The 21,643-nt window shown below is 45.8% G+C and overlaps 1 protein-coding gene across 3 annotated transcripts; it reads right to left on the reverse strand.

Annotated features, from left to right (window-relative positions):
- Positions 1–1,977: 1,977 nt before the first annotated feature.
- Positions 1,978–21,478, reverse strand: dpysl2b (dihydropyrimidinase like 2b). Of its 3 annotated transcripts, none has more exons than XM_028971259.1 (15): positions 21,354–21,478; positions 18,798–19,112; positions 12,327–12,415; positions 11,786–11,970; positions 11,267–11,431; positions 10,676–10,737; positions 10,342–10,422; positions 9,788–9,856; positions 9,580–9,700; positions 9,255–9,411; positions 7,691–7,832; positions 7,418–7,588; positions 6,295–6,474; positions 5,909–6,074; positions 1,978–5,439 (listed from the first exon to the last, which is right to left on the reverse strand). In XM_028971259.1, exons 2-15 carry the CDS (start codon positions 19,041–19,043, stop codon positions 5,348–5,350), a joined length of 1,926 nt encoding a protein of 641 aa, XP_028827092.1. In that variant the 5' UTR covers positions 19,044–19,112; positions 21,354–21,478; the 3' UTR covers positions 1,978–5,347. The 3 variants fall into 3 exon arrangements, with proteins under 3 accessions (XP_028827092.1, XP_028827091.1, XP_028827093.1); XM_028971258.1 differs by lacking the exon at positions 21,354–21,478 and adding an exon at positions 19,230–19,341; XM_028971260.1 differs by lacking the exons at positions 18,798–19,112; positions 21,354–21,478 and adding an exon at positions 17,191–17,481.
- Between the last annotated feature and the right edge of the window lie 165 nt (positions 21,479–21,643).

The following is a 21,643-nucleotide window of genomic DNA, read 5'->3' on the forward strand; positions in this document are numbered from 1 at the left end:
GATGGCAACCCGTCATCTAAAACTCAATCCCACCAAAACAGAACTAACAGCTCTCTCCTTCTACAACTGCACCCAACCTTGATGTAACTACAGACATTCCTTCTCTACAATATCAGACGGACCCGCCCTTATCTGTCAACATAGGCCACCCAGATACTTGTTCAGTCACTAGTAATCTCATGACTGGATTACTCTTAACTCCCTTCTTGCAGGTCTACCTCTGAATGCCATCCGACCTCTACAACTAATACAGATGGTGGCAGCACGACTGGTTTTCAAATTTTCCCACACATCCCCACTGCTTCGCTCCCTCCATCCGCACGGACTTTCCGACCCTCCAGTTCTGCTCACCTGGTTTCTATATGTATATAATGGCAAGCCAAACAGGAAATAAATAATATATATATTGACAGGGAACTGAATATATGGAATGAAAGTCTGTGCAGCCTGAATCTAAACGTTGCATGGTGCGCTGGGATCGGGCAGCGCTGGTATATCAGATTTAAAATGTTAAAGTTAGTTTGCCCTGTAATTCCTCCCTGTTTACTTACCTCTGTTTCCGTATTAAAAGACGGAGGTTTTATGTAGGAATGGCGGTGGGAAGCTCGCCTGATATGGAAATATAGAAAAATCTCTTCATCAGTAGTCCTATGCTGAATGTTGGTAGAATTATTAGCGGTGTTACTGCATGACGTCAGATTTCATTCCATATATTCAGACTTTCATTCCATATATTCAGGTTTCATTCCATATATTCGGGTTTCATTTCATATATTCAGACTTTCATTCCATATATTCAGTTCCCTGTCAATATATATATTTTTTATTTCCTGTTTGGCTTGCCTTTTATATATATATATATTCCACTGCAGGACCATAGACAGGTTAGGTAGTAAGTAGTAATAATGTTAAATAATCTCACAAAGTAAAAATTTCATAATAGGGTCCCTTTAAAGAAGGCATGCACAATCAATAGTGGGCTTCTTAGTGACTGGACACCCATTTGTTGGGTCACATCTTGTAACTATTTCAGGTCCACATCTACATTTAGTCAAATATGCCTATAGGCAATTGGATATTGTTGATTTATATTGTGGATACTGATTTTGATGCTGAATCTTCTGAAATGTCTAAACCCAAGAAATAAGTTTTCTGATGAGGGTGTTAAGACACTACATCCAATATGTTTTTTTAGACCATACTGACACAAATTCCAAATTCACAGGACAAATAACCGAATTCCAGGGTGATCCCAGAAGAACCTCCTCTGTTGGAGCAGCATGGAGGTCCAACATATCTTTAAAGAGGCATTTTGTCAAGCAGATACTGCCACCTTGTGCTCGGTGACTATAATTACTCCTTTTGTGTGTCTCTCTTGGTCAAGTTATGTGTTTGTTGCTAATTAGCACTTTATACATTATACTGTGAATTTATGAATATGTGAAAACAAAACAATGCACTGACTGGAATTTAGCATGAGTTGTGATGATTTTTTTTCTGAAAAAAAAAAGATCCAACATGCTACAACATACTGTCCTGCCCCACAGCTCTGTATTGCATGTGAGTCCTGATGTGGTGCCATGCAACATGAAACTGCATGTAAACTCACACTATCACACTAGTGTTGTGTGGAAATATGAGAATATTGTCCAGTTGTGTATCACCAGAGTGAAAGGGCGAACTCTAAGATGGCAAAGAGTCTAAATGAAAATCATACTTGCAAATGTTGTCCAAGGTGAAATAAATATTTCTAAATATTGTGTTGGAATGTATGCACTGGGAATTGGTTTAATCGAAAGGTGAGTACTGGTGTTCATTTCCTCTGTCAGTGTTATTATGTAGAAACTAATGGGAATATATTTGTACGCTGGGATTTCTGTTGTGGGCTGCGCAGTGGCAGAGGTCAAGAAGGAAAAGTCTTGCACTTCCCCTTTAATTGGCTAATTGTTCTTCAGTTAAAGGCACAGAGAGGAAAAGTCGTTGTCTCGTTGTCGTTTTATTGGAATCATCGTTACATCACCATCCATGGAATCTGAGGCTCGTCAGACAGGCCAAGCCGTCTGAAAGCCCAGCCTAAGCAACATCATCCACCATCACACAGCTTCATTTCTACAGGCAGAGAGAGAGGGGCGGGGGAGAGTGTGGGATAGACAGCAGTAGCAACCTCAAACAAAAGAAAGGCCTTTTAATCAATCTGCACATTTCTCACATTACAGACTAGCGACGCAGACAACATCCAAGCTGGCAGGGTGGAGAGGAGACGGCGTGTGTTTGAGTGTTCTGTCTGTGTGTGTGTGTGTGTGTGTGGCTGGAAAACGTTATTATTTTTTACAACATCTATGAAACGTCGAAATGGCTGCTGTGCCAGCTTCATAGTTGGAATGTTAACTATGAACATGACCAGAGCGTGTAAGGATATATTAGCTGTCTGTGTGCGTGTGTGTGTTGACAGCTGGACGGTGAGGTCCGGAGTAATGCTTAAGGCATGCCCATTCGTCTTGGGCACATAGGACGGCTTTTGGTAACCCCTGTCAAAGGGCTCATGGGTAACTGCAGACACGGGAATCCAGAACGAGGCGTCCACACCCTCACCGAGCCCCAGTTCCCAGGTGGTCAGCTCTCTGCCCAAAAAGAAGCATATTTAGTCCGTCCAACAAGCATTTAGACCCAACAATGGAAATGCAAAATCCACTGGGGGGGGAAACGTGCTTTTAAAGTTGTTAAGCATGACCCCCTGGCTACAGATGTGCACAGTTTTAATACAACAGGTCTTCTACTGATACTGTTTTTTTTTTAATAGCACCAAGTCCAGTTGCTATGGGCAACGAGGGTGATCTGACAATTGTTGCCGAGACAATTAAAAGAGAAAGGCAAAGGGTTGACTAGTGGTCCTAGTAGCCATGGCAACATGAGCAACAATGGAAGGGCCTGCGAGAAAGGAGGTGCAGGGGGAGGCCGGAAAACGAAAGCAGAGAGGGGGAGAAAAGAGTGCTGGGGTGTTGCGCGGAGCAATACTTGCAGTCTCGTGAGGATTTTGGAATTTCCTGCTGCCAAAGTGTATCTGTAGTGAAGCAGCCAACCCCTCCCTTTCCAAAAGAGAAGAGAAGAATGGAGGGAGGTGGGGGGTGGGGGAAGAGTCATAAACCCTGCATCACCCTCTGTTAAAAGGATGCGCATTCCTACATCAGATGAGCACAACGTCCTGTCTCATAACCACAGCTCAATAATAACAACAACCATAATCATAAAAAAAAGTGCAAAATGTGAGGAGGCAAGGGCAGACTAAAGTGAGGAACTAATCAGGAACTAATCGTGACCAAAACTTTCTCAAGACTGGCAGTAGCACCTCGCAGAAGTACAGTGTGCAATACGAACCACTCAAAAACAGACAATGCATTTTTTTTTTCTTTTTTTGTGTGTGTGTGTGTGTACACGCGCGTGAATCTGCAGCGAACCCCACATAAGGCAGGCCGAGATCTCAGCGAAGCACGAGGGCGTGAGGGAAAAAAACAGCTGCAGGACGGTGCGGCTAAAATGAAGCAGACCGTGCGTCGCACCTCGCCGGAAACCTTAATGCACGTTTCAGTATAATCAAGCGATGGTAATACTCACTCAAGGTCATGCTGTGCTACCGAGACTGGTGTGCTGCACTCACAGCCAGAAGGTCAGAGGTCGATTTCATTAGGTCAGCACAGCAAATCTCTTGATTTAGCACCAAAATTTCCCCTTTAAATTTTATTCATGGAAAATGGGACAATACGTATCATATATTTAAACATTGCGCAGTTTCATCTCGGATTCAGCTGTTCCTAAGCAACAGAGTTCAGGCAACAGTTGGTCACGTGATGTTGTGACCATAAAACAACAAAGTAGGGTGGAATGATATTTAGAGAGATGCGTCAGAGCGACATTTTGGTGAGGTACTATCACTCCCAGCAGTCCTCTCGCCCAATCAAAATGCCCAGTTGGCCCAAACTGTGGTACAAGGAGAATTTGACAAGGAGAGGCACACACAATTGTTCAAAACTATCATGGCACATGAGTGATAAAACTGCATTCTAGTTCAAAGCCGTAGCCCTTGGGGAGCTCGATAGTGAACACTACACTAAGAATAATTAATGCTCAACAACACATAGTAGCTCTTTTAAAAAACTGGCACCTTTGTATCGGTTTAACACTATTCATCCAAACAACCCTCCCCGAAATGTGTTAGAACAACATATATATAAATTCTCATCAAACATCAGTACACCTTCATGTTCTAAATATGTAAACTAGGAGAGGCCATGGAAAAAAAAATATACAACATTCACTCGCTCTCAATGCAGAAGATGCAACAAATTGTACATTCGTTAAAAGAGGGAGCAAGTGGCGTAGGAATAATATATTATTCTCTTGCATAATGAAAAGTACACTGGGATGGCCCTAACGGCTGGGACGGGTAGCGGCACAAATCCCTTTCTTCTTCTTTCCCCTCTCATCTCGCTCAATCTAGGCCAAAGGGCGTTAGATGACTCTGCAGTTGTCTTTCTAGTTGTAATTCACACAAAGCCAAGGCCACCAACTGCTTTCTGGCTAGCAACTCCTGGATGCCAACACTTGATGCCAAGGCGAAGGCTAAAACCGAATGCTGCCTTTTCAGAGCCTTCCTGCCTTCCCAGCAAAATCTAAAGCTTTTCAATATAATATGCAGTTCATTAATATCATTTTTATGGGCCTTTAAGTATTTAAGGTGATTGTACATTGAATGGGTTGGTTAACTGCAGTGTCCTTGTTTTCCCATGAGTATTACAGAGCAATAAAGCTTTTATTACAGATTATTGGCATTGAGGAAGTGGAGCACTGACAGTTCCAGCCAACTATGAAATTTGTCAAATGTTTCAACAATTGTCCAATGTGTTATTTTACTTTTTTGTAAAACGAGGGACAAAAAATGCATCACGGGCTTTGCTCCTTTTGATTAGTTAAATAACAAAAATGGTAAAAAAAAAAAAAAAAATGCTCAGTCTAGTCTCGCTTGACTCCTTCATGTAAAAAAATGTTAAATAAAAAAATAACTCGATACATGGCAAATAGAAATTACAGTATAAAACGTGAAATCATACAGTCAGAAGTACTCAGACATGGAGTGTTGAATTTGATCTTTCTTTTCTTCTTCACGCGAGGCAATACATTAGTTAAGATGTCTCCTGTGGGTAGGGTCGTTGGGGTCAGGGCAAAATTAGGGAAAGAGGTGGGGGAAACGAGGGAGCGGAGAACTGGTAGGAGGTGGATCTTGAGGAACACCCTCCTAGCTGCCATCCCCCTCTCCAGTCCCCTTTTCTCCTGTTACGGGACGGAACGGTGTTTAGCCCAGACTAGTGATGTTGGCCCTTCCACCAGGGGGTGCCACGATACGCTGGGTGTTACGCCGTGGGATGTTGTCATCGACTTGAGCACCTGTATGAGATGAAAGAGACATGTTCACTACTGCTACAACAGTTATAAAGTACTTAGTCTGCTACCTATATGGTAGATTAGCTGTAAGTAGAACATTTACATTTACAGCATTAATCAGACACCCTTATTTAGAGCGACTTACAATCAGTAGTTACAGGGACAGTCCCCCCCTGGAGCAACTTAGGGTTAAGTAAGTGGGATTTGAACCTGGGTCTTCTGGTTCATTGGCGAGTGTGTTACCCACTAGGCTACTACCACCACTAGAACAGTGTAGAATTATGTAGAACAAGATCTCCAATGTGGTGAAACAGCTTCCATGAGTAAATTCACTTTGGAGTCTAAAAAAAACCTTTCTCAACCTCTTTCTTTAGGACATTGTCTATAAGGAGATCATCTGCATGCTTACATGGAGCGATTCTACTGTGGTGGGATGAGATTTTAAGACCTTTTAATAATTACTGAGACTTACCCGAGAGGCTGAAGCCAGACTGGTGCAGGTTGCGAACCGGCTGGGGCACCTGTTTGGCAGGAGAGGTCTTCGTAGAAGAGGCAGGGGTCATCGCCTTGGGTGTGACTGACACCTCACACACCGGCCCGTCGTAGAGACCTCTCGGAACTCCTCGCATCTCAGCCAGCTGTGATACAGAGAAGACAGAACATCTGTATCCATACAGCAAATGACAGCAATTACGCAGAGCCGATTATGTTATAAATAAAGTCATTCAGAATGATCCTTTATCATTTTAATTTGGATAACATTTTTTCGGTGAATTCTAAGATTTTGTTGGAGTGCAGGACATTATGTGTACTTCACTGTGGGAGATCTTTCCAGAACGTGGATGGATGTTGCCTCACCCTGCTGCGAGCCTTAATCCTCTTGTAAACGTAGTCGGGGAAGGGCTTACGCGGCACATAGCGGCCAGAGCCCTCAGTAGTGTGCAGGTTCCCATCCTCCAGCACGATCTTCCCCTGGCTGATGACCACCAGAGGAGCGCCACGCACCTCTATTCCCTCAAAGATGTTATACTCCACTGCCTGGAGTGGAGAAGAACCAGAACTGTATTTCACATTTACATTTATGGCATTTATCAGACGCCCTCATCCAGAGCGACTTACAACCAGTAGTTGCAGGGACAGTCCCTGTAAGTGTCTTGCTCAGGGACACAATGGTAGCAAGTAGGATTTGTAGTCCCCTGGTTCATAGGCACTGTTCCAAAGTGAGGCACTCGTGTTCCAATGTAGATTGTAAAAAGCGCAGTATGAATAAAAATGAATTAATGTCAATGTGGAAGTGAAGTCACTATCAAATTTCAAATGCTACAAAGGATGTAGTGTATATAGGGTTTACAGGGTGTGTGCACTGCAGGCAGTGTGACCAGACTGCTAAATAATGATGGCAATGATGTCATTGCAAACCAGTAAGTCTAAAATCAATGTGAGGTCATCCAGTCTGAGGACCTCCCTCAAAATGACCCCCCATTACATTAGTGAACAAGAGGTCTGTATACCAAATGGAAAAAAAGCAGCTATGAGATGGAGAAACAGCCAAGTCAATCCACCCATACACACAATTAAACACACACAGAGTGTGCACTTACGGAATGTGAATGTGAAGTTGCATATATATATATAAAACAAGCCTAGATGTCCTTAAGCCTAAAACTGTACCCCTAAACTTAACTTCAGTGAGCAAAGGTAAATATTGTGGCACTTCTAGTTTATCTTTCATCTCCAGTTGGATGTAAATATAAGCCCACACAGTATAATGCAGGCTAACACTCAGCAAGGATGAGATACAGCTCTGGCATTTACATGATGACATCACCACCGACCCACACCCCTGCTCTGGCGAGCTCAACCTCTCATCTGCGGTAAGGGTTTGAACATGGAAACAGAAAGCGTCCACAGGCCTCCTCAGAAGGTCTATAATCGCAGTGCTGGGGAGTTTTAACTGTTTGCCCGCAGGCTCGCGTCTCACCGAGTTGTGGCTCTTGGCTGAGATGATCTTGGTGACGTCGGGATCCCATAAGACCAGGTCGGCATCCGAGCCCACGGCTATGCGGCCCTTGCGGGGGTACAGGTTGAAGATCTTGGCAGCATTGGTGCTGGTCACAGCCACAAACTGGTTTTCATCCATCTTACCAGTCACCTTATGACCAGGAGGTTATTCAGTACATGTTTGTTAGGAATTTTTCAACATGTCTTATGTGGCCATTAAGAGCCCTTATTATATGTCTTATATGCTCCTTACCACACACTTATCCCAAATGAGGGACATCCTCTCTTCAGCTCCATTGGTGCCCTCAGGGATTAGGGTGAAGTCATCCTTGCCAACGGCACGCTGGGCAGTGTTGAATGTGCAGTGGGCACTGCCAGTCACCTGCAGGTCACCACTATACCAAAAATTGTTCTATTATTAAAAAAACTACAAATTTGGACAGATAAACGATTACAGTTATTAGTAATCTACACATTATACAACCAGATAAGTTCTGGAGTGTGGAATGGCAGAATTGCAGCTTAACTGCACGTCCTGTGTCATATAGTGTACATGATGTGCACCGATTCACCCCTCCTGACCAGACCGGGTCAGTTGGCCGGCAGTGAGAATATCAAGTCTCTTTGAAATTTGTCACCCGTTGTGAGGTTTGTCCTCACTGCAAACACAGAACTAAAGTACAAGCAGCAGCACTTGGAGGCCTGGCTTTTAACCATATTTACAGTGATAAAGCAAATGATTTTTCCCCCCTGCTAAAGTGTAGACATATGTGCCACTACCTCTTTTTGCATTTTTCCATCAGCAAAATGGCACAAATGGCCAAAGCAGCGCGTTTTGCTTTGTTCAGCATCGCTACTGATGTGGGTTCTTGTTCTGATTCTGATGTGTTCAAATAGCAGTAGGGTTGCATCCGAGCATCAACTGTACATTGTGCACTCATAAATGTTTTTTTTTTTTCCGTTTGCATGCAATTTAGTCGTACAATTTAAGTCGGGTGTTTACGTAAGTAAAGCAAGGAATTTACTGGGACCCTGAAAGGGGGACCCTGAGAACCACTTCAACCATGAATCTGCAGTAAACTGGAAAACATATTATTCTCTGTGAGGTCAAATTTCCCATGAATCTATACAAGGTGGTGCCAATCCAACAATAATGCAATCATAATGCAATTAATATCCCTTAAATAGCAAGCACTGAAGCCAAGAGTTTTTTGGTTCAATGTAGGGCCCTCTGGGACCATTTTGCTCCCACAGTACTTTAAAACAGCCCTGAACGTTTCTATAATTTTACATTTACAGAGCGACTTGCAGTCAGTAGTTACAGGGACAGTCCCCTGCTGGAGACACTCAGGGTTAAGTGTCTTGCTCAGGGACACAATGGTAGTAAGTGGGATTTGAACCGGTGTCCTATAATAATACCTCTTTGGTGGCAAAGGAATTCCCAGGGCCTTGTTACATCTACATCTGATATACACGAAAGTGCTTTGAGGTTTAAGGTTAGGAGCAGCATTAGGGATGTTTGGAACACTATTACATTTTTCCTGCAGTCTTAGTGTACTATGCGTGTTACTATACGATGCACATATACCTCAGTTCAGCCAGTGAAATACTTGTAGGATGACCAACATTAAGAACTTTTGAAATAAACGTAGTAAAAAAGTGAAATTGTGGGTTTGGCATCATCATCACAACTGACTTTGCCGTAAACAGAGAAATTACCGTCGTTTATTTCAGCTTTCAAACACTGCGGTGTCTGTAAACGGGAGCAACGGACGCAAAGCAGAAAGCATTTGGAAAGTGCAGTGATGAGGTCTTACCACGAGAGCAGGGAATTCAGATAGTCAGGGGTGGAGGGGTCGGGGCTCAGGGGTGGAGACGTCACGTAAGCCGCGGCCTTCGCCCAGTTCTTGCTCCAGTAATGTGTGCCGTCGGTCCCAAGGCTGGCAGCGATTGGCTCTCCGTACACCACAGTGCCTAGAGGTGGTGTGGGCACACAGTTAGGACATTTGATCCAGCAGTGGGCTCATGTTTTAGATGTCTGACCACATGAGGTCATCTGCCTTTTCGAACTGGTGAGTTCATTCTATCGCTGGCTTCCTCTCAGCTTCCTCATGCTTCAAGCTTAAAAGAGTGGACTCGCACCTTTCTTCCTGGCTTGGGCAATGACATCAGCAGCGCTCTTGCTCATCACCTTGGTGACGTAGAGGGGGCAGTTGGTCTGATTGGCCACGGTGACCGAGCGGTTGACGGCTTCTGCCTCCACCTAAGGAAGGCAGGCAAGTGAAGATCAGTTAAAGGAGATCAAGAAATACCGATCCCGCCATTTACAGACATCCAGACGGACGTTTACCTCCTCCGGGCGGCTGAGGACGTGACCTTCGGGCCCGGTAATACCAAGCTCAAGGATACGACGTTGCTCCTGAGGACAGACACATGGATTTCAACACTACAGGGACCCAGATGTCAAAGCTTGAGAGCTGTGAGTCTTAAGAGCTCCACCAGAATGTACATCGATGAGTTCAAAGGATAAGTGCCATCCCACCTAGGCAGACAAAATTCCTAGAGACAGAGCCTATAGATCTTCATACCTCTCTGAAATCAGAATGTTATATCGTTTAAACTGTACCACAATGAACAGTCATTTATTTCTCACGAGTTAATAATAAGTTACTTGGTTTCCACTTATTTCAAGCCAGGTCTTCTACCGGGGGGTAGAACACAATCGCCCATTTGTAGGTTCAGACCCCACTTGCTACCATTGTGTCCCTGAGCAAAACACCTAACACTGAGTGTCTCCAGGGAGGCTGTCCCTGTCACTACTGACTATAAGTCCCTCTGGAAAAGGGCGTTTGCTAATTGGCAGAAATGTAAATGTTTTGCATGTTTCAGAGTAGCTCTGCTCACCTCTGCCACAATATCTCCATTCTCAGCATGGACCTGAGCTATGGCCCCCAAATCGCGGATCACACTGAAGACCTCGTAGACCTGTGGGCCACAAATAGAGCAAATTAGTCCTGGGGACATGTTGGGGTTGCTATCAGAAAAAAATGGCACTGGGAGAATATGTTTAGAGCGAAACTAACAGCGTGGTCTGGGTGGAAATGGAAACTAAGCATTCAGGCTGAGCACATAGTGTCAAGTTCATAATATATTGCCAGCACCAGGATTCCTCTAAGCCAATCAAAAGGCTAGGCTCCACACCTCTGACTCCTCCTTTCCGGAAAATGTGACACATTACCTGAGAGTCTGTGAGCTGGAATTGGTCTTTATACACCAGGTAGACCAGGAAGGAGTTGACGCCTGCAAAGCACGGGAGAATTTGTACTGAGAGCGACGTTCAAACGTTCATGATTTCATCGTTTCACTGACATACATAACATTCTCTTCTATCTCGAAATGAGAACAAAACTACATACAAAACCTATGATGTCTCAACTCTCACCACAAAAACAACATCTTATTTTATTTTTTTGGTATATGTGTGTGTGTGTGTGTGTGTGTATATATAATATAAGATATTATTTGAAATACTTAATTGGTTGTATGGCATATACATAGTTTGGCTATTTCGCATTTGCTTTAGTTATGGTAACAAACATCATGATGTTACTGTGCAGAAAACATTTACAGCATTTATCAGACGCCCTTATCCAGAGCGGCATACAGTCAGTAGTTACAGGGACAGTCCCCCTGGAGCAACTTAGGGTTAAGTGTCTTGCTCAGGGACACAATGGTAGTAAGTGGGATTTGAACCTGGGTCTTCTGGTTCATAGGCGAGTGTGTTACCCACTAGGCTACTACCACCCATTGACATTCTGTGGGTCCATACCGTGGTCCTTGATGAGGGTCTCCATCTCTTCCTGGACGCCCCTGTGCCACTGCGTGATGTCCACATGCAGCGAGTAATCGCAGCAGGATTTGCTGTCGGCCCACTCGTGCCACTGCTCGAACGCCGATATCAGACTCACCCCGGGCTCCGGCACCACGTGGTCAACTGGACGGAGAAACGCGTGGACACACACACACACACACACACAAGCAAATGTTTCTATAAGGATGGACACCGAGCCACCAAGGCTGTTTATGAGAATGAGTCAGTGCAGAAAATGTGTGTCTACATGGGTGCCCCCACTTGTTCGTGTCACTGGCTCTGTTGTGATACAGCAACACAAAGCAATAGCCATCCAGTGACGACTTGGCAATTTAACACAACATGACACAACAGCTTACCTACATGGTCTTTAGCTAGTCAGCTCAGATTTCTTTTACAATCCACTGGGCCAAAAGCAGATTACAACTCATGAGCTTATTTTACAGGACACAGCATGTCGGTGATGTTGGTGCGTACTGATCATGGTGGTGCCCCCTGCCAGGGCAGCGCGGGTGCCCTGGTAGAAGTCATCAGCCGCTGTCATGCCCCGGTCGGGCATCTGGAAGCGCGTGTGCACATCGATACCCCCAGGAACCAACATGCGCCCATGGGCATCGATGGTCTTCACTCCTCCAGGTACAATTAAATTTTCTCCAATTTGTCTGTCAGATAAATTCATACAGGAGGGTTACTCTGCACACTTTACCCAAGAAGGACATAGAGCAGACAAGGTCTGTTTAAAAATAAATACTTTCTACTGAAATGCATTTATTAACTGTTAAATATGAATTGATTCATTACAATATATTGAAATCTGGTTATATTTTCTTTCTCACAATTGAAAGTATTTTCCAAAAAAAATTCAACATACTGGGTCTAGATATTCTATGTCTTTGTTCCTTATATTTAATGAAGTGATAGCATTAGCAGTATTAACAGTATTTTTTGGTTTATAAAAGTAATGATTAACAGTAACACATGGGTCTAACTTCTAAAGAAGATCTTGTTTGTAACTCACTTGATGAGGCCATCCTCCATGTAGACATCAGCGCAGAAGGACTGGTCATCGTTCACAATCTTCCCCCCTTTGATCAAGAGGCGGTCACTCTGGAGGGGAAGCAGGACATAAAGCCACTTCAGAATCAGCCACGCGCAACCACGCCTAGTTTTCCATAAAAAGCCAGTAATTACATTACGGTGGTGTAAATAAAAAAATATTCGTTCAGGAAGAGCTAGAGGAAGTCCGAAAATTTGGCCACGGCCACTAAAATGTAACCTATGCGGCTTGAGAGGTTAACTGTTGGTTTTGGCGCCACCTGCACCAGCAGACACGTCCTCTTTGAGCAGCGTCAGTGAACACGCCACTGTTCATAATTACAGCCTGGTACAGGACTGGTACAGGACACCCCCTTATCCCCCATCTCTGCTTTTCTCCACCCACTGTGTACCCTCCACTCGTCTATAGCCTGGTGCTGTGCTCTCCTGTGTTCTGAGCACCATTACGCTTGGTTCTTTCTGTGGTCTCTTCTCATTATGATCTGTACAAAAAAAAAAAAAGTAATAAAGGGCCTCTTGTGGTTGCCATGTTACTGCAGTGTAACCCGCTGGACGTTTATCATGAAGACCATATCCAGTATAAAAGACTGTTCAGGTCCTTCTGTCTCTTTATTCCATGTAGCTACTGCATTTATTAAATGTAATTACAGCTCAATGGAGAGTTGCTGTCTGTGGTGCTGATTCTTAAAACCCACTGCAGTGATGGGTGGCCCAGAAGCAACAAAACCAGCGTTTTGTGAGAATGAGGGTGAATTCAGGTACAATTTAAATAACGTTTCAAATGAGAATTACAGTTTAGATCAATTGTGACACTTTTGTCTTATATGTCTCAATTGATGGCCTGTACTTCTAGAATACATGAAATGTCAGACCAATATAAACAAACATACATATACATCAAATCCTCAAAATTATTCCATCAGAACAACATGTTTATTACATGATACAATAACAACTAACAAGACGCTATGTTAGTTTGAATATCAGATGGGAGAACAGTGAAAAAAATAAAGAAAGCAGAACGAGTGCGGGGACAAAGGAAGGCCACGGCGACCGGAGATGGACCTGACATGCCCGACAAAATGTAGGTTATGGATCCAGGGGTCAGTCTACGTCGAGGGGATTGGAGTCAGATCGCCTCTAATCGCCCAAAAACATCGTACGGCCCGAAGGGGGGCGGTCTGGAGGGAACTGACCCGCCCTCAGGGCACTCCTCCCTCCTCTGGACGCGTCGCCCCTCTGGCTCTTCCATTTCATCATCAAGAGGGAGCGGCGGGACAATTCTTGTCACAAGGCCCGCAGCAAAAAAAATAAAAAAAAACCCAAAAAACAAAGGCTGCTCTGTTTGGGGCTCCTGCCCCTCTCACTGCCTGTTGTCCAGCAGGCGAGTCGGGGGCCCGGCGCGGCTACTGCCGTCGCTGCGCTGCCCGAGACAGCTGCCCCCGCGCCGTCCCCGACCCGTCCCGTCCCGTCCCGTCCGACTCGCACAGTCGCGCCGCACCGCAACGCCGTGGCATGTGCTGCGTCACGTGCGGCCTAAATGTGCAACAGCTGTCCCTCGGCCGGACCGCCTATCTGATCTATTTAGAAAACGGGTGACGTGAGGCTCCTGCTGACAGCCACGCAGTGTCCAGGAATGTATTGTCCGTTCTCCTAACGCTAACAATGACAGACAAAAGAACTACAACCACCGCGTTACGCTTCCTGTTGGAAGCACGAACCCCTTTTTCCAAACCTCCATCAAACATAAAAGAACAACGGAGCGGGAACATGAAGACAAGCTGCAACTCAGAAGGTCCCGTCACTAAGCTGGCAATACGCAGCCAGATGGCGGGCCGGCGCAGGTCGTAGCCGTGGCTCTTCCAGGAAGAGAACACACAAACAGGATGTGAACGGGCAAAGCAAGGTCGGAACTCGTGTCGCAGGGGCTCGTGCAATTTGCCTGGAGGAATCCCCTGAAATGTCCATTTTAAATGGCCATGTAGACACAATGAGAGAAAACGTGGTGCGGCTGTCTTGACATGGTTGGTCTGAAGTTAGTGATAAGTGCTGTAGTGCTAAAATTGAACATTGTTAGCTAGGAAGTGAAGAATGCAAAGGGAAAGTGTCCAAATAGGGAGGTTCAAACGGCAGAAGATGACAAGAAACAGGCAGGACGTGTGCGGATCACTGCTGATGAACAGATAATAAAATTAAAGTCTGGAGCCTTTACTATGTTCTGGATGGGAGAATAACATGGTCAAATAAGGTCATTAATACAATACATTAGAAAACGATACAGCTTTCACAGAACCGTCGTGACGTTGATCATCTGAAGTCATTTTTAGTAAAAGCCTTCTGAAGGCCACATGCGCAACTTCTTTCCTCCTCAGCACTGAACAGCTTTTGGAGGTGTCATAATGAACAAAAAATGTGCTTTAATGTTGGTGTGCATGTAGAGAGCTAAGTTTAGCTTCTGGGCTAAGAAACAAACATTTGACAGATGGCAAGCCACACAAATACAGCATTAATGAACGTAAGATAGCATGCTAGCGCAACTGTACTAGCATGTACCTGCATCTTCCATTCATTACTGCTATATTTTGTGTGTATATAAGTGTGCTTCACAAACCTTTCCCATGAGAGCCACCTCCCAAGAGTTTCATTACAACATGAATTAAAATACTTCACACAACAGGGAATCTTATTACTAATATGACTATTAGTTATTACTAACTGTCATCCACTGTCAATCCTGTCACCAAGTGGGGATATAAACTGTGATTCATTGAGGATTTACATTAATGGCATTTATCAGACGCTCTTATCCAGAGCGACTTACAATCAGTAGTACAGTCAGGGACAGTCCCGCCCTGGACATACTCAAGGTTAAGTGTCTTGCTCAGGGACACAATGGTAGTAAGTGGGATTCGAACCTGGTTCTTCCGGTTCATAGAGCGAGTGTCTTACCACCCTGGGAAGAATACAAACTATACTGCATTTAAACACAACACAGCCGAAACACGCAACACTACTGAATGTTAATCTCGTAGTGTCCACTAGAGGGAGACTGAGTACCTCAGTTTGAGAACCACGATTAACTCTCTGTGCTCATATGCATCTGGCATCCTGGGTAGACAGGAATACAACAACCAAGATGAACCATCAGCTGGTCATAGATCACAGATCACCAAGATGAACCATCACAGTCATAAATGGGAAAACACTTCTCTTAACCCTGTGTAATTAGCGAATGGAAATCAATAAACCAATAAGAGCGCCAGCTAATTCAGTAAATGCACAAGTAATAGCCACTGAAGCAGAACTGCGCTCTTCCATCCTTCCTCTCTTAAAGTTAAAGTGAAGTGATAGTCACATGTGATACACAGCAGCACAGCACACGGTGCACACAGTGAAATTTGTCCTCTGCATTTAACCCATCACCCTGAGCGAGCAGTGGATCAGGATTCGAACCGGCAACCTTTTTCTTAACCACTAGGCCACCACTGCCCCTCTGTATGTCGTATTGACCCCTCCCTGAGGTCTGTAAGAATGGGGAGAATTCGGAGGTAATTTTAGAATGGAGGAAAACTGCCCGGTTGGCACATGAGAGGCGCTCTGGGTCGAGGGCGAATGTGAGACGTGCTTGGTAAAAGTGCTTAAACCAGGTTTCTATGGTGACCTATAGAGCCACCGCATTGAGCGGGTAGAAGGGGTAACGCTTCCCCCAGAAATGGCAAATTAAACGCCGGGGCATGGAACGCGCATGGCCGTATCTGCTAAAACAAGGCGGTAAATTGCCTGTTTAAAGAGAGAAGAGCCGAGGCAGGTGGTGAAATAAAAGACGGCATGCATTTTTAATAAGTGGCCCTGAGGTGTGGCACTCTCCTGCCTGTCTGCACAGCTGACCAGCGCAGCCGCAGCCTCGCAGATAGCTAGCGTTGTGCGGATCTAACAGAACCATTGATCAAGCTTGCGTCTGTCTGTCCATCAATGCATGGAAGCGTAAACCTGCCTTCCTGCACCATGCACCAAAACCAGTTGCTCGCATGCATGCAGGCGTATTTAGCATGGGCGTGGCACGTCGGGGGGCTGCATTTCTTTTTCCTTCCTCCCCGCCCGGGTCAGTGATTGGGGGCAGCATGCCGATTTGAAAACTGGAGCAACAGAGGGTGCGCCGGGCTCTGAGCATGCTCAGTCTGCTCCAACACGGTCCGAAGGGTGCAGCGAGGGGAAGAGCAGGGCGTGGGTCTGGAGCCCGACGTGCAACGTGCATCGATCTCACGCATGAACCTGTTCCAGGTCCACAGATTTGGGGACGAAGGCCCCGGAACGCCGAACGGACGCTTCGCTCGTAAAGGAGGAAGGAAACCGGAGCCTCCGCTCCCCTGCCCGGTTGCTTTTTTTTTTTTTTTTTTTTTTCCACGAGCCGAAACGCGACAAGAACGAAGCGAACAAGGCGGCAAAACGAGCCCGCCATGAGCCGCGGGGTCCGCGGGGACCCTGCAGCGGACGGGCGGATGCGGGAGCAGCAACAAAGGACCCCGGAGCTGGCCGAAATATCCACGCAGGGTGGATTTTACACCACAAAGGAAATGCACGCTGCTGCGTGCCGTTTTTTATTCCGCCCTTTAAAAGAAAAAACGGGGCGTTGAACCGAGGGCACGAAATTAAACTCATATAAATGTATATAATGCATAGGAAATATTGAAATCCCTGCACGGGGTCTCAGCTGACGCGAACGGGTCCTATTTTATTTTATTTATGTTTTTGGTTAGATGCAAAATCGTGCTTTATTATCGCCGGAAAGACAATAATGTATTAACGTATTAATCATCTGCACTCACAGTGATGCGGGGAATGTTCTTCTTGCCCTGATAGCCAGACATCTTCACAACTGTGCTTTCTACTCCTCCGAAGGACCTTTATCCCTGGATGCGCCGGGTTTTTTTTTTTTTAAGCGAGAACCGAGAATTTCTCTTTTGAGAAAAAAAAAGAGGCTATTTCATAAAACGCAAATTCGCAATGAGCAAAACAAAGGAATCGGGCAAAAGAAGCAAAATTGAAGAAGAGCGCTCTGAGTCCAGCAGCCTTTCTCCTCCGATGCACCAAGTCCACCCAGACAGCCTCAGACAAGGAGAGATTTTTTTTTTCAGAGCGGAGGCCAGCGCGCATGCGCGGAGCCCCGCCCAGCTCCGGCCTCCTTCCCCTCCGAGAGAGAGACAGAGAGAGAGAGAGAGAGAGAGAAACAGAAAAGGGACAGAGGACATGTCCTGAATGCTAAAGTGCTGTGTATTTTACTCTTTATTTTACTCAGTTTCTTTCGTGTTCTTTCAGCTCTTCAGAGTCTCGTAATAAAAACGCCGGGCCAATAAATGCAATCATAGCTAAAAGTGAATAAAAGTAAAATACAAATAAAAAATAAGGATCGAACAATGAATATAATAAACGAAGTAAATACATGAATAGAAAATAATATACAGTACATTTCAGTCTGGAAACATTGTTAATTTGATTTATGTAAAACAAACGTTTTTGGAAACAACTTTTGGAAATTCCAGCATGCAATGTGAATGTTAGCGTACTACACACACACAGACACACACATACAGACACCTGATATGTCTCGTTCAAAACACACAGTTTGTGTGACTACAGATTGTTAGATAATGAAAGCAAGCCAGTTTCATTTCATGTTTTGTTCATTTCTACATACATTTTTATTGGTTGTTTTGATTTTTTTTTTTTTAAATTGAGGCGAAAAACTCAGATGGAAAAAAAACATGACCCCAATGACTCCGGAAATGCTATGAGTGTCCATTTAATCTCCACCCATCACTGGCTTTAACTGCAGCATCCTGCATCCCATTATTGATCCATTAAGAGGCAGAAGTATTGCAGCAAAACTGCACTTTAGCAACCCACCCAAGACTTTCCACAAGACTCCACCCACACATGCCTGACGGTGAAGACAGAGAGGAAGTAATCAGGGGGACAAAAGCATAAAACTACAACTCAGATATAATTATTTATTCCTCTCATCTGTAATTATGGTTACATTCCACAGGCTGCAGTGCAGACTTACCTTCGGTGGATAAAAGGAGATTTAGGAGCCTCACAGTGCACCATTCCCAGATGACAGCTGTCGTTTATGCTTCTTATCACACGTATCATACACTTACTCAATCTTATACCCTAACTACATCATTTTTTTGTGCTATAGTAATATTCCCAATTATGACGAATGCTCTAAATACAACAGACGCACCAGTGGGCATCACATGCATCCGTGTCTGCTGCTGTCATTTATTTTCATTTATGCTCAATTACACCAACATTCTGTATGATGATTGTGAGTTACTGCAGACTCTAGAAACCACATGCAATCGGATGCATGACAGGAGAGGGGGACCCCGGGGTGGCTTCTGCATGGGTGTGGCAGGAAGCGTCCTACCTTGTCGTTGAGGTTCTGCAGCGCCTCCTTGCCGGCGCTGTGCCGGATCTCCACCTTGGGTCGGGAGATGTCTCCCTGCTTGTCGATGACCCTGCCGCCGGCTTTGGACAGGGAGCCGAGGTCCAGCGTTTTGTTGTCGGTGGAACCCTCCACCGGGCAGAACATGCCGCAGAATTTCTGCCGGGGGTTGGGGCTGCCGGAGCCCATGTTCTTGAAGAACGCCGGGACGTCTTCGGCGGCGGACATGGGTGGGGAGGCTCTGTCGCGGTGTCGAGAAGGAAAGGTGCAAGTCAGCGTCCACCGGCTCTGTGAGGGCTGAAAAGAAGCATGCGGTTACACCCCTGGCGCGGCGAGGCGGGTTCTCACGCCACCCATAACGCAGCACCCATAACGCAGCACCCATAACGCAGCACCCGTCACCCAACCGCGCACCTCGCTCTCCGCGTCTTTTTTTTCCCACGGGACAGTAAATGCTCAGCAAGATTAAAAAAAAAAGAAAAGATGAATGGATGGGGTGAGTGGTGGAGACGTGGCGACGTGGTGCAGCACCGGTGGAGACGCCGGGAAACTCCCGACAGGCGCGCCGCGCTCCGGACGCTGGAGGCAGCAAAGCTGCGCGGTCACACTGAGGGGGGGATTTTTGATTGATTGAGGGGCATCTCGGGACTCAGATGGCCCTTTGTTGGTGATGTCATCATCCTGAATAAATTAACCTCGGTCGAGAAACCGGGAAGCGGTGACCGGTAACCGGTGTCTAACGTATTGGTCACAAAAAAAAAAACTGTCCTTCAAAAGATCATCAGTGATCGAGGATCTAGAACGATCCCCGTACATTGATGGTAGGACAAGTTGAACACGGTGGGCAGCCTGGAACACACGACATGCTGAGTCGGGGCTGGTTTATGTTGTACATGTAATGAGCGGGACCCGGATGTTGGCAGGGGCGTGGTCGAGTTTGCTACGTCACGGTCCTGTCGGTTCAGGGCGCAGGGCGCTGTCCTTTCAGCACCACACAGCGGTTCCCACAGAAGGCTTCCTTGACGTTATGTACCGGAATAATCTTACTTTAGATTATCACTCACTCTGAAAAAACAAAGCACCGGTTAAAAAAAAAATAAAAAAATGAAGTAATCTGTTGCGCATAATATTTTGACGTAATGTCAGTAAACCAAACCAACCTGCTGTCAGTTTGATTTATTCACATTACGGCAATGCTTAAATATTATGCGCAACAGATTACTTCATTTTTAAAAAGTTGAGCCAGTGTTGACCAGCAGCGCGCAGACGCAGACAGTCACTGCTGACGGAGCCCAGGCCCAGTTTCCATAACAACGAGGAGACAAAAGTCCTGGAAGCCATTCTGTCTCCCCGGAGAACTGAACACATGTCCGTACCTATCATACACACACCCACACACACACACACACAGACAGACAGACACACACGCGCACACACAGACAGACACACACACACACACACACAAACTGACAGACAGACACACACAGACAGACAGACAGACAGACACACACACACAAACAGACAGACACACACGCGCATGCACACACAGACACACACACACACACAAACTGACAGACAGACACACACACACACAAACAGACAGACACACACGCGCACACACACACAGACAGACAGACAGCTACACGCACACACACAAACAGACAGACACAAACACACACACACCGACAGACAGATACACGCACACACAGAGAGACAGACACATGCACACACACACACAGACAGACACACACGCGCACGCACACACAGACACACACACACACAGACAGACACACACACACACACACCTAGACAGACACACACACACACAGACAGACAGCTACATGCACACACACAAACAGACAGACACAAACACACATACCGACAGACAGATACACGCACACACAGAGAGACAGACACATGCACACACACACACATACACACAGACAGACACACACACACACACATAAACAGACAGACAGACACACACAGACAGACACACACACACATAAACAGACAGACACACACGAGGGAATGCGTGTAAGGTGTGAATATAACACAATATCTTCTAACCCTACACGCACACACGTTATGCAAGGGAACAATTACATCACCAACAATTTAAAGACCTGGATCTGGTGACATTACAACAAATTTGACTATTTTACTATATTATTTTACGTGTTGGAAACCCAGTTCGACAGAAAGTCACTTTTTCTAAACCAAGAGGCCCAACCCACGGAGGTGAGGAGAGAAGGACGGATCTGGAAGTGGCGGAGTCAGCGTGCTCAGTCGGAGAATTCAGGATGTCAGTGACCATCCCAAGAGGAGACAGGAGGGCTGCACACTGATGCTGGAGCTTAAAAAGAACAGCACCCTGATCCCAGCGGGGCCACGGAGTACAGGAATGTCCCACGGGTCCTGGTTACCACCGAGCGTTCACCCTCTTGGCCGCTAGAGGGCGTCCTGCGGTCACACTACAACTCACCAGAACACAAGCCGAGAGCTGTGCGCAGGAAGAGACACAGATCACACCCTCACCTTCAGGTCACGAATCGTGACTTCAAATGCAAGAAGACGTGAGGAAACCAGAGCCGCGCTTCAAACTGTCCCATCACCCACTCCTTAACACAAACTCCCATGACGCAACCAAGTGTCATGGCGCCCTGGGGGGAAACAGACAGCAGAAGAGCCGGTCTGTTAAAGCCTCTCTTATGAGCCACAGGGCTCGGCCTGGTTCCAAAAATCAGCCCCCGGAGAACGCCGGCGGCCGGTAGAGTGTGTGGAATGTGCGGGGTTCCATTCCAACCCCGCCGCAAGCACCTGGAAGG

This window comes from Denticeps clupeoides, chromosome 3 (genome assembly GCF_900700375.1).
Source record: "Denticeps clupeoides chromosome 3, fDenClu1.1, whole genome shotgun sequence".
Taxonomy (NCBI): domain Eukaryota; kingdom Metazoa; phylum Chordata; class Actinopteri; order Clupeiformes; family Denticipitidae; genus Denticeps; species Denticeps clupeoides.